This window comes from Salmo trutta, chromosome 8, assembly GCF_901001165.1.
Source record: "Salmo trutta chromosome 8, fSalTru1.1, whole genome shotgun sequence".
Classification (NCBI taxonomy): domain Eukaryota; kingdom Metazoa; phylum Chordata; class Actinopteri; order Salmoniformes; family Salmonidae; genus Salmo; species Salmo trutta.
Genome location: NC_042964.1, coordinates 31,078,354 through 31,091,995, shown reverse-complemented (window position 1 = coordinate 31,091,995; position 13,642 = coordinate 31,078,354). Strand labels below are relative to the sequence as shown.

General features: G+C 43.0%; 1 protein-coding gene across 1 annotated transcript in view; it reads left to right on the top strand.

Moving 5' to 3' along the window:
- The window catches only part of LOC115198657 (proton myo-inositol cotransporter-like), a 72,723-nt gene that overhangs the window by 55,050 nt on the left and 4,031 nt on the right, over positions 1-13,642 (top strand). Inside the window, exons 5-6 of the mRNA XM_029760773.1 lie at positions 3,447-3,610; positions 3,875-3,995. Coding sequence (XP_029616633.1) covers positions 3,447-3,610; positions 3,875-3,995 — 285 coding nt within the window. The remainder of the gene's footprint in view (positions 1-3,446; positions 3,611-3,874; positions 3,996-13,642) is intronic.

Here is a 13,642-nt window from a genome sequence, read left to right as displayed (position 1 = left end):
GCAAGAGAAAAAATACATTTAACCCGTATGCAGTCGAATAGCGAATAGAGGCCGGTTCGTTTCACTCATGTCAGGAAGCTAACTCCGGTTATTTTGCGCGTGACAGGTGATATTCCGCCCAAACTCTGTATGCCATGGGCTCTCCAACCCTGTTCCTGCAGCTACCCAGTGCTTGATTTGGGAAAGCAAGTGAAATCTGTTCTGGAACATCGATAGTAACATGCTTACATTAAACTGTTGGCAGCCCCTTTCTCTGCACGCTGGAGAAAGGAATGATGGAGAGAGGGGAGCAGATGGAAACGCATGGTAGTGAGATATTCTGTAGCTAAAGGTAATGTGTCAGCCTATTAATTAGGCTATCACCCTATTACTAGGCTATTCAAAATCCAATTCAAATTCACTAATTGTAGGCTAACTCTGAATTTGTTTAAGTTAGAATTTACCAATTATGTATCAAAGATAGCTTAAATCAGTATTTATTTTAATTGTTTGTGTAATATGTGGTAGGCTATGTATTGTGTAATGGCACAATCATTTTAATTCCGTTTTTTGGGGGGCTTGGGCTCACATATAGGCCTATGCAGATGCATAAGCTCTAATATGCATATAGGTGTTTTGAATTAATCATCACCTTAGAAAACACTGTCCATTTGGTTGTGTTAGGCTTTGAAACAACATCCACAACGTCCATGTTTTTCTCAGTTTCAACCTTCTTTCTTCAAATTGATCAATCACAGTGAGGTGAGTTTTAAAGCACGGTACTGTTTTGATGAGAAGTGTTTCATGTGATTTTTCAAAGCCATTTGCATTGATGTCAGAGTGGTTAGAGGGACAAAAGAGTCCTGAGTACCCGGCCATTAGCGACCTGAGGATCATTATAGAGTTGGGTACTACTAACATATGTCCAGAGTGCATAAGAGGAGATTACCCTGCCTCAACGGTCACATAGGATTCTACTGTGGTCATGACTCATGACTGCTGGTGTGGTGGTAATACGGTCACTGCAACAGCCCTAGGTCTTACTGCATAAACCCTGGGTGTTTTTTAGTTGTGTTGGATTAATAGCAGTTTTGGCTACAGAGCTTCAGACTTCTCGTCCACTCTGGTCGTCATACATAGGCTATATCATTTGAATGTTGTTTTTATGAATGACAGCTTTATTGAGTGTCTGAGACCATCCAGACTTGTCAGAAATGACAAATGACATCTGTACTGCCATCTGTGTCCAGTTCAGAGTAGTTACCCTGGTCTAAAGTGTATTACGTTTAATTACAAATTGAACACAGCCATTTCAATTAGCACAGGCTGTTATTATCTACAATCTACAGTATCATCGCCATTTGACCATCTCACCACCTGTGATAGAGGGCCACATGGACGTTGTTAGCAGAATGTTTTAGTGGGCAGTGTAATTTATATAATTGGGCTGTGAGCTCCCCGGTAGTCCAAGAACCTGCAGCTTCATTGTTAGAAGAGACTGGGGAAGGTTCATTCTTTCCTCTGCAAGTGGCCTGGGAGGGGGTCTCACCCACAAAAAGAAATCAGTTTTATTCCACATTTCTGGAATGGACCCAAAGCCCAAAGATCCACACAATTTGGCTAACTCTGTTTGAGACTATGCTTTTTCACTGGCACCATGTGGTTTCCACCCAATAGTCTGTATCATGGCAGCATTTGGATGCCATGTTGGAAGTGTTTCAAAGTGCTGTGCATCCCTTCCGGCTGGCCTTGCTGCTTCTTAATCAATCTGATTCAGACCTGAGATGGAGCTTAGCGGGCCTCTACTGCAGAGAGCTTTTACACCCGATGCTACTACAAACCCCTTATCAGTCATACTGTGTTCCTGTGTGTGTGTGGGCAGATGCATACTGAGATTGAAAGCCTCTGAGAGGCGAGACAGAAATCAGGCATCTTTGTTGCCTTCCGCCCAACATGTTACATCGCTGCATGTGGCTATTGCCCTTGCTGTGGGCTCAAAGGCTTTGCTTGACTTTTATTGACCCTGTGTGTGGTCCTCATGACCCCTTACACCTATACTTTAACTCTGAAGTATTGAACTTAGTCTCAAGTTGAGAAACATGTTGGCTGACTTACATAAAGGAAAGATTTATGCAAATAGGCAATCGGTAGGAGTGTTTTGTTTTGAAAAAGAGCAGACGGGTGCAGATGCTTTTTAAGATATGGAAAAATAAAATGCTAATTCACTGCTCCCTGCAGAGAATGAGTGACAAAGTGAGGGAGCAAGAGAGAAAGCGAAGGAATGCCTTTTTATTTTTCACTTTTTCAATGAATGTTTTCTTCTCGTCTTTTTTGTTGCGAATCGTTGCGTTGCGTTCCGAGTCTCTGTATTTTCTCATTTAACCTGGAGAATAGACAGTGTTATTCTACAGAGGCTGGGATGCTGCCTTGTGAGGCAGGGAAAGGGTTGAGCAGAGAGCGGTGTAGTTTCCATTAACCACTGATATGCGGCCCGATTGTTTTGTCAGCCACTGTAGGGTAATCTGATCCTAGATCTGTGGCAACTTCTACCTTGAGCAGCTCTCTGGGCGTCTACAAGTTCCACAGGGCTAGGATCTTCCTCCCCCGTCTATATCACCTGGCGCCTTAGCAATGAAGCAAGTCAAGGAGAGAATGTTTAGAGGCCCTGTCTGTCGAGCTTGATGAGGTGTAATCTGCCTAATTGAAGAGTTCAGCATCCTCCAGGCAGAAAAGTGGCACTTTAATTAGACAGTGACACCAGAGTGTTTGCATCCCAAATGGCACCCTATTCCCTTCATAGTGCACTACCTTTGTCCAGAGCCCTATGGGTCCTGGTCAAAAGTAGTGCACTATTTAGGGATTAGGGTGCCATTTGGGAGACAGACAGATACAAGCGTGAAGGGGGTGGATGGATGGCGACTCGGCTCATTGTGTCTATTTCGGGTTGATTGCTTTACCAGTGATTGATTGGTGACCACTCAACTAAAGAACATAATGGAGTGTACCTCTTCTCTACGGAGAGAATCATTAGCACATGATGATCTGTCTCATTCAATGTTTCCTAGTTCTGTTTCGCTCTCTCAAGCTTTATTGGCATGAGAGGGACAATCCAATGCAATACAACACACAATCGAAATTACCTTTGGGTTTCCTGTCCTGTCCTCAATAGTCTGTAGATGGCCATTCCAGAAGGACATTAATACCTGGCTGTTCTTTCCAGCATGGCCAGATAGTGGCCACCACCCTATTGTCTTTGTGCATCAACATGGTGTCCAGCTAGTGTCAAAGTTAGCCAAACTCTCTCTTTACACGGTAGCCATGTGGTGTCTGATGATGACCATATCCTGTGCTCTGTGTGCAGGTACTGCGACACCACCATAGAGATACATTATATCACTATGGGCCAAATTCTCTCTCTTTCTCTATGGTTCTTTTGACTGATGAAACACCCTTTCCTCTTTGTGCAGGTACTACGGCGCCACCATCCTGCAGATGTCGGGAGTGCGGGATGACAAGGTGGCCATCTGGTTGGCTGGGGTCACAGCCTTCACCAACTTTCTGTTCACCCTACTGGGGGTGTGGCTAGTGGAGAGGGTTGGCCGCAGGAAACTGACCCTGGCGAGCATCATTGGTAAGGGTTAGAGGGTCAGGGTAAAGATGAATGCATGGATCCTGAGGATTCAGGGACACATTTAGTGTATGTGAATAGATGGCATATTGGATCACAGTATACGTTTCACAGATAGCTCTACAGATAGATTTTAATGGAATTACATGGACTATGCGAAATTGTAATACTTGTAACAACACAGACATTAGTAGTAACCCATATTATGTCTAAAGCAGTACACTGTTTGGTTAGACCGTATGTGTATGACTGTGTTGTTTCTCCTAGGTACATGTCTGAGTCTTTCTCTGCTGGCCATTGGGTTTCTGCTGTCTGCCCAACACACCCCTCCTGTCACCCTCCACCCCACTGACCCCTCAATGGTCAACTCCACCTGCAACAGACACTTGTGAGTACTCCCTACTCTACTACTGTATTATACTGTACTCTATCTGCACTGTAGTCTACTGTCCGACACAATACTGAATATGCCGTACCATTTTTGAATATTAATGGTTAAATGTAATGTTCTGGGGGGCCTCCGGGGTGGCGCAGTGGTCTAAGGCACTGCATTGCAGTGCTTGAAGCATCACCACAGACCTGGGTTTGATCCCAGGTTGTGTCATAACCGGCCGTGACCGGGAGTCCCATAGGGTGGCGCACAATTGGCCCAGCATCGTCCGGGTTAGGGGAGGATTTGGCCGGAGGGGCTTTACTTGTCTCATCACGCTCTAGCGACTCCTTGTGGCGTGCCGGGTGCCTGCAGAATGGTGTTTCCTCCGAAACTTTGGTGCGGCTGGCTTCCGGGTTAAACGGGCTCGACCTTCGCCTCTCCCGAGGCAGTTGGGGAGTTGCAGCAATGAGACAAGATCGTAATTGGATATGACGAAATTGAGAGAAAAGGGAGGTAAAAATAAAATAAACATGTTCTGAAGGTAACATTGATATATGCACATAATTTTATTGTAAAGTGCAGGAGTAAAACAATGTCTCAGTATGAACCTGATCCACCATGAATTGAAACATGGTCACTAATGAGGGTGTTCTTTAATGGAAGCCTCTCCAACAAAATCCAGGTAGAATAAGGAATTCCCCAGAGCAGCTGTTTAGGCCCCTTACTTTTTTCAATCTTTACTAACGATATGCCACTGGATTTGAGTAAAGCCAGTGTGTCTATGTATGCGGATGACTCAACACTATACACGACAGCTACCACAGCGACTGAAATTACCACAACACTTAACAAAGAGCTGCAGTTAGTTTTGGAATGGGTGGCAAGGACTACGTTCCTCCTGAATATTTCAAAAACTAAAAGCATTGTATTTGGACAATCATTCACTAAACCTTAAACCTCAACTAAATCTTGTAATGAATAATGTGGAAATTGAGCAAGTTGAGGAGACTAAAATATATGATTGAATATGAAAATACTTTTGTGAAGATTGAAATGTGATTTTGGCCTTATAAATGAGATAATTGTTTTTCCTATAAACTTGTGCCCAGTCAGTAGCCACGCCCAAGTGAGCTCAGAGTTCGTGTCAGCATGACGGAACGCCCTTTTGGCCAGAGTGCTTAAAAGGACTCGCTAAGAATTAACATCACAGTGCCATCCGTTTTGTCACCAAAGCCCCATATACAACCCACCACTGCGACCTGTATGCTCTCGTTGGCTGGCCTTCACTTCATAATCGTCGCCAAACACATTGGCTCCAGGTCATCTACAAGACCCTGCTAGGTAAAGTCCCCCCTTATCTCCACTCACTGGTCACCATAGCAGCACCCACCTGTAGCACGCGCTCCAGCAGGTATATCTCTCTGGTCACCCCTAAAGCCAACTCCTCCTTTGGTCGTCTCTCCTTCCAGTTCTCAGCTGCCAATGACTGGAACGAACTACAAAAATCTCTAAAACTGGAAACACTTATCTCCCTCACTAGCTTTAAGCACCAGCTGTCAGAGCAGCTCACAGATCTCTGCACCTGTACATAGCCCATCTTTAATTGAGCCCAAACTACTACCTTTTCCCCTACTGTATTTATTTATTTTATTTATTTTGCTCCTTTGCACCATATTATTTATATTTTAACTTTCAACTTTCTTCAAACTACAAATCTACCTCTCCAGTGTTTTTCTTGCCATACTTTATTTACTCTGCCACCATGGCATTTTTTTTTTGCCTTTACCTCCATTATCTCACATCATTTGCTCACATTGTATATAGTCTTATTTTTTTCTACTGCATCATTGATTGTATGTTGTTTTACTCCATGTGTAACTCTGTGTTTTTGTATGTTGTCGAACTGCTTTGCTTTATCTTGGCCAGGTTGCAATTGTAAATGAGAACTTGTTCTCAACTTGCCTACCTGGTTAAATAAAGGTGAAATAAATAAATAAAATAAATAAAATAAAAACATACAGACCAAAACTTGCCATGTTGCTGCTGGCATGTAAAGTGGTCGGGAGCTGAACCTTGAATAATCAACCATTGAGACCATTCACGAATGGTTAAAACTAGAAGACCAAAAAGACGTGAGGCTGTGGTCCACACGTTGAAATGGTTAGAAACTTTGTGCTGAGACCAGACAGCGTGGAGCGGTGGCTACACAACTGAAAATGGTTTAAACTCTACAGACCAGCCGATGTACAGTGCGAGCTGAACGTTACAAAATGGTTAGAAACTCTGAAACTCTCAACACAAGTGAAGAAGGTAAAGACTAGACCAGAACATTCACAGTCTGCAGTGGTGCATGAAAAAATTGTCCTAAAATCCCCTCTGATACAACTGTTGGTACGTCTGAAGTACCGTAATTTCCGGACTATAAGCCGCAACTTTTTTCCCACGCTTTGAACCTCGCGGCTTAAACAATGACGCGGCTAATATATGGATTTTTCCCGCTTTCAATTTTTTTCCCCCAAAATAACACATTCTGTGACGTGCTCAGTTTTTTGGCGGCATGAAGCTTTCATTAGACCAAGGAAATTGCCGAACGGGTTAAGGTCAAATAACTTTTTTGTTTACTGTTTAGATTAAATCGAGCGCTCTCAAACTTCCCATCATTCTGATTACGGTAGTCATTTTGTCACCCTCATCATGGCAAAGACACGGAGAAATGCATATGATGCAGCTTTCAAGTTGAAGGCGATTGATCTGGCTATTGGAAAAGGAAATAGAGCTGCTGCACGGGAGCTTGGTCTTAATGAGTCGATGATAAGACGTTGGAAACAGCAGCGTGAGGAATTGACTCAGTGCAAAAAGACAACTAAAGCTTACTGCTAATTTTTAATTTTTTGTTACAAGCCGTGTTTCGTTAAAGCCTATTTATTTTTGTTACAAGCCGTGTTTCGTTAAAGCCTATTTATTTTTGTTACAAGCCGTGTTTCGTTAAAGCCTGTGTAAAGTTAATTTGTTTCAATGTACCGGTAGGCACCTGCGGCTTATAGACGTGCGGCTTATTTATGTAAAAAAAAAAAATATATAAATTCAGTGGGTGCGGCTTATATTCAGGTGCGCTCAATAGTCCGGAAATTACGGTAACTATTCTAACAAACACTTCAAACAGAGAAGCTCTACAACTAAGAAGGACATTGTGACCTCTGGTGGACAACCAGAGCCTTACATCGAGCCACTACCCATAGACGGGGTAGTGGCTACGCGTAATTATATATTGCATTTCTAATCCGAATGAGTGCTGGTTAGGGTGCTAAGTATTCTGGTTACTGTGAGTGTAGTTTCAAAATGTATGTACGATAAGTTGACTCTCTTTGTCTCTCCCTCTCTTTGTCTTTCCCCACCCCCTTTCCATTGTGTAACAATCCGTCATATCGTGTCAGTCCACTAGGGACTTTTACCTCATGTAAGTGTGTATGGTATTCTGTGTTGTTATTTAGTTAGTTAATAAATAAATTATTAAATCAACTTGTGTAGTCCTGAATATTCAAAAGAGCTAGGGCTCTTGCGGATCCACGGATTATGCAATGTTCAGAATGAGACTGATGAGGTAATAATGAATACTTGACTGTTAATGATGTAAGAGATATCGGTATATCTTTAGAGTTTAAGTCAGGAGATAGTAACTCGTTTAACATCTCTTCTCTTAAAAAAAACATCTCTTTCCTAATGAGTTAATTGTTACATGATTCATTTAATCGGGTAACAATTAAACATAATTAGTTTGATTCAATAAATAGCAGTCATCAGATTAATGATAGTCACGTCACAACAACAGAGAGCTAACATTAATAATATGCATGTCAATCTCTCCTGGCTACGTGTATTTGTGAGAGGTATTGACAGCGGTATTGCACCGAGCTGTCTGTTTGAACTACTGGCACACAGCTCGGACACCCATGCATACCCCACAAGACATGCCACCAGAGGTCTTTTCACAGTCCCCAAGTCCAGAACAGACTATGGGAGGCGCACAGTACTACATAGAGCCATGACTACATGGAACTCTATTCCACATCAAGTAACTCATGAATGCAGTAAACACATAACATACACACTAATCACACACATTATAGATATGTGGTAGTAGAGTAGGGGCCTGAGGACACACTTAATATGTTGTGAAATCTGTTATGAATGTATTGTAATGTTTTTAAAATGTATAATGTCTTAATTTTGCTGGACCCCAGGAAGAATAGCTGCTGCAAAGGCAGCAGCTAATGGGGATCCATAATAAATACAAATACAAGTTAACATTTTACAGGGTTTGTTTCTTAATACATTTTCCCTGTTCTTCCATCTAGGATTAAATTAATGCTATTTCCAATGTAATTGTACATGCTGTACATGTTTCTGAACACTTACCTAGTAGATTATTCCAATATCTCTGCTCTGATCATTTTTTGATTCTACCAGGGGTTAGTTTTAACTGCAACAACAGACTCTATTAACGACAGTGCTACAGGCGTTGGGTCTCTGTTAATAGAAATGATGAAGAGAGAGAGATAGGGTGAGAGAGAGAGAAAGAGACTCTGTCTGCCCTCTGAAAGACTGAGCCACTCTCTGTCCTAATTTACACAACAGCATTTAGACTGAGTGTACAAAACAGGAACACCTGCTCTTTCCATGACGTAGACTGACCAGGTGGATCCAGGTGAAAGCTATGATCCCTTACTGATGTTACACTTCAATCAGTGTAGATGAAGAGGAGGAGACAAATTAAAGAAGGATTTTAAGCCTTGAGCCAATTGAGACATGGATTGTGTATGTGTGCCATTCAGAGGGTGAATGGGCAAGACAAAATATTTACAGTGCCTTCGGATAGTAATCAGATCCCTTGACTTTTTCAACATTTTGTTACGTTACAGCCTTATTCTAAAATTGATTAAATATTTTTTTCCTCATCAATCTACACACAATACCTCAGAATGACAAAGCAAAAACAGGTTTTTAGAATTTATTGCTAATTTATGAAAAACCAAAAAATGAAATATCACATTTACATAAGTATTCAGACCCTTTACTCAGTACTTTGTTGAAGTACTTTTGGCAGCGATTATGGCATGAAGTTTTCTTGGGTATGACACTACAAGCTTGGCACACCTGATTTGGGGAGTTTTTCCCATTCCTCTCTGCAGATCCTCTCAAGCTTTGTCAGGTTGGATGGGGAGCGTTGCTGCACAGCTATTTTCAGGTCTCTCCAGAGATGTTAGATCGGGTTCAAGTCCGAGCTCTGGCTGGGCCAATCAAGGATGTCCTCGATCCTGACTAGTCTCCCTGTCCCTGCCGCTGAAAAACCTCCCCACAGCATGATTCTGCCACCACCATTCTTCACTGTAGAGATGGTGCCCGGTTTCCTCCAGACGTGACACTTGGCATTCAGGCCAAAGAGTTCAATCTTGGTTTCATGAGACCAGAGAATCTTGTTTCTCATGGTCTGAGAGTCTTTAGGTGCCTTTTGGAAATTCCAAGCGCACTTTCCACCTACGATCTAAATATACTTTCCTGCAACCCGCCCTACCCAATGTGGCATGGATCTGCTGTTTGTATACGTTATACGCGTTCTGTCTCCTAGAGATGAATGTACTTTGGTACAAAAAGTGCAAATCAATCCCTGTAGCTCAGTTGGTAGAGCATGGTGTTTGCAACACCAGGGATGTGGGTTCGATTCCCACGGGGGGCCAGCACAGAAAAAAAATTATGATATGTATGAAATTGTATGAAATGTATGCATTCACTACTGTAAGTTGCTCTGGATAAGAGCGTCTGCTAAATGACTTAAATGTAAATGTAAGAACAGCAAAGGACCCTGTGAAGATGCTGGAGGAAACAGGTACAAAAGTATCTATATCCACAGTAAAACAAGTCCTATATCGACATAACCTGAAAGGCCACTCAGCAAGGAAGAAGCCACTGCTCCAAAACCGCCATAAAAAAGCCAGACTACGGTTTGCAACTGCACATGGGGACAAAGATTGTACTTTTTGGAGAAATGTCCTCTGGTCTGATGAAACAAAAATAGAACTGTTTGGCCGTAATGACCATCGTTATGTTTGGAGGAAAAAGGGGGATGCTTGCAAGCCGAAGAACACCATCCCAACCGTGAAGCACTGGGGTACAGCATCATGTTGTGGGGGTACTTTGCTACAGGAGGGACTGGTGCACTTCACAAAATAGAGGACATCATGAGGATGGAAAAGTATTTGGATATATTGAAGCAACATCTCAAGACATCACTCAAGAGGTTAAAGCTTGGTCCCAAATGGGTCTTCCAAATGGACAATGACCCCAAGCATACTTCCAAAGTTGTGGCAAAATGGCTTAAGGGCAACAAAGTCAAGGAATTGGAGTGGTCATCACAAAGCCCTTGTCACATCTGCTCCTGCTACACCCCCTAGTGGACATCCAGTGTCTCCTTGACCTGCAGCCTTTCCCCCAGTTCTCTCCCTCTTCTTCTCTCTGTGTGTGTGTGTGATTGTGTGGTTGGAGACAGGTGTGCTAGAGTCAGAGCAGCTTCCCACCAGCTGCAACCCGTTCCATAATCAAGACCTCTACAAAGACTCAGTTCTGACACTTCCACTCTGTCAGATCGTAATCTCCGTTCAGTCAGTCATGCTTCTAGCTATTTGTTGTTATTTAAGATCCTGTTTCCTGCTGTGCCTATTTCCTTGCCTGACGCTGTTTCTCCTGTCACTGCAGTTTTGCCTCTCTGACTCTGGTTCCTGTCTCCTGTTCCACATCTCACCACCCTGCTAACCTGTTCTGGATTCAACTCATCATCACTCCCTTGGATTCCCCTCTGGACCCGTTTACCCTGTCCCAACCCAGTTCACTCAAAACTCAGCCTACACATCTGGTTTCCTACAACTCATCCAAGCTTCCCTGGATCTGCACTTCATCTCTCCCTGTGTTACAATAAATATCTTGCTTCATTCATCCCTGTTTCCTGGTCTGAGTCTACTCTTGGGTTCCCCTGTGCTGCACCGCTTAACAGCCCTAACCTCAATCCTATAGAACGTTTGTGGGCAGAACTGAAAAAGCGTGTGCGAGCAAGGAGGCCTAAAAAACCTGACTCAGTTACACCAGCTCTGTCAGGAGGAATGGGACAAAATTCACCCAACTTATTGTGGGAAGCTTGTGGAAGGCTACCCAAGTTGGACCCAAGTTAAACAATTTATAGGCAATAAATACTAATAGAGTGTATGTAAACTTCTGACCCACTGGGAATGTGATGAAAGAAAGAAATAAAAGCTGAAATTAATCATTCTCTCTACTATTATTCTGACATTTCACATTCTTAAAAATAGTGGTGATCCTAACTGACCTAAGACAAGGATTTTTTTACTAGGATTAAATGTCAGGAATTGTGAAAAACTGAGTTGAAATGTATTTGGCTAAGGTGTATGTAAACTTCCGACTTCAACTGTAGCTGATGTTCTGAAAGAGCTGCAAAATCTGGATCCTACGAATCAGCTGGGCTAGACAATCTGGACCCTCTCTTTCTAAAATTATGCTCTGAAATTGTTGCAACCCCTATTACTAGCCTGTTCAACCTCTTTTTCGTATCGTCTGATATCCCCAAAGATTGGAAATCTGCCGCGGTCGTTCCCCTCTTCAAAGGGGGAGACACTCTAGACCTGCTACAGACCTATATCCATCCTGCCCTGCCTTTCTAAGTCTTTGAAAGTCAAGTTAACAAACAGATCACCGACCATTTCGAATCCCACCGTACCTTCTCCACTATGCAATCTGGTTTCCGAGCTGGTCATGGGTGCACCTCAGCCACGCTCAAGGTCCTAAACGATATCATAACCGCCATAGATAAAAGACAGTACTGTGCAGCCGTTTTCATCAACCTGGCCAAGGCTTTCGACTCTGTCAATCACCGCATTCTTATCAGCAGACTCAATAGCCTTGGTTTCTCTGACTGCCTCGCCTGGTTCACCAACTACTTCTTAGATAGAGTTCAGTATGTCAAATCGGGGGGCCTGTTGTCCGGACCTCTGGCAGTCTCTATGGGGGTGCCACAGGGTTCAATTCTCGGGCCTACTCTTTTCTCTGTATATATCAATGATATCGCTCTTGCTTCTGGTGATTCTCTGATCCACCTCTATACAGATGACACCATTCTGTATACATCTGGCCCTTCTTTGGACACTGTGTTAACAGACCTCCAAACGAGCTTCAATGCCATACAACACTCCTTCCGTGGCCTCCAACTGCTTTTAAATGCTAGTAAAACTAAATGCACGCTCTTCAACCAATTGCTGCCCGCACCTGCCCGCCCGCCGAGCATCACTACTCTGGACGGTTCTGACTTAGAATATGTGGACAACTACAAATACCTAGGTGTCTGGTTAGACTGTAAACTCTCCTTCCAGACTCACATTAAGCATCTCCAATACAAAATTAAATCTAGAATTGGCTTCCTATTTCGCAACAAAGCCTCCTTCACTCATACTGCCAAACATACCCTCATAAAACTGACCATCCTACCGATCCTTGACTTCGGCGATGTCATTTACAAACTAGCCTCCGACACTCTACTCAGCAAATTGGATGTAGTCTATCACAGTGCCATCCCTTTTGTCACCAAAGCCCCATATACTACCCACCACTGCGACCTGTATGCTCTTGTTGGCTGGCTCTCGTTGGCTGGCCCTCGCTACATATTCGTCGCCAAACCCATTGGCTCCAGGTCATCTTTAAGTATTTGCTAGATAAAGCCCCGCCTTTTCTCAGCTCACTGGTCTCCATAGCAACACCCATCCGTACCATGTGCTCCAGCAGGTATATTTCACTGGTCATCCTCAAAGCCAATATCTCCTTTGGCTGCCTTTCCTTCCAGTTCTCTGCTGCCAATGACTGGAACGAATTTCAAAAATCACTGAAGCTGGAGACTTATATCTCCCTCACTAACTTTAAGCATCAGCTGTCAGAGCAGCTTACCGATCATTGCACCTGTACATAGCCCATCTGTAAATGGCCTACCCAACTACCTCATCCCCATATTGTTATAAATTTTTTTTGCTCTTTTGCACCCCAGTATTGCACATCATCATCTGCACATCCATCACTCCAGTGTTAATGCTAAATTGTAATTATTTCGCCACTATGGCCTATTTATTGCCTTACCTCCCTAATCTTACTACATTTGCACACACTGTACATAGATTTTTCTATTGTGTTATTGACTGTACATTTGTTTATCCCATGTGTAACTCTGTGTTGTTGTTTTTGTCGCGCTGCTTTACTTTATCTTGGCCAGCTCGCAGTTGTAAATGAGAACTTGTTCGCAACTGATCTACCTGGTTAAATAAAGGTGAATTGTTTGTTTATTTATTTTAAAAATTAGAGCTACTCCCTCTGTGAATGAAATGGGTCTGCCATATGCTCGCCGCACTACACACTCACGCATGCCCACACATGGATGCACAAACACACACACAAATACGTACACTCACACAGACATAGATTATTCTCATGTTATCAGAGTAAAGAGCTCAAGATAGCATCTTCTCCATTCACAGCGAGTAAATGTGTTTTGTTATACCTCCTCAAGGATCTTGTCTCTGTTTGTGACATCTCTGTCCAATCCTCCTGTCATCCCA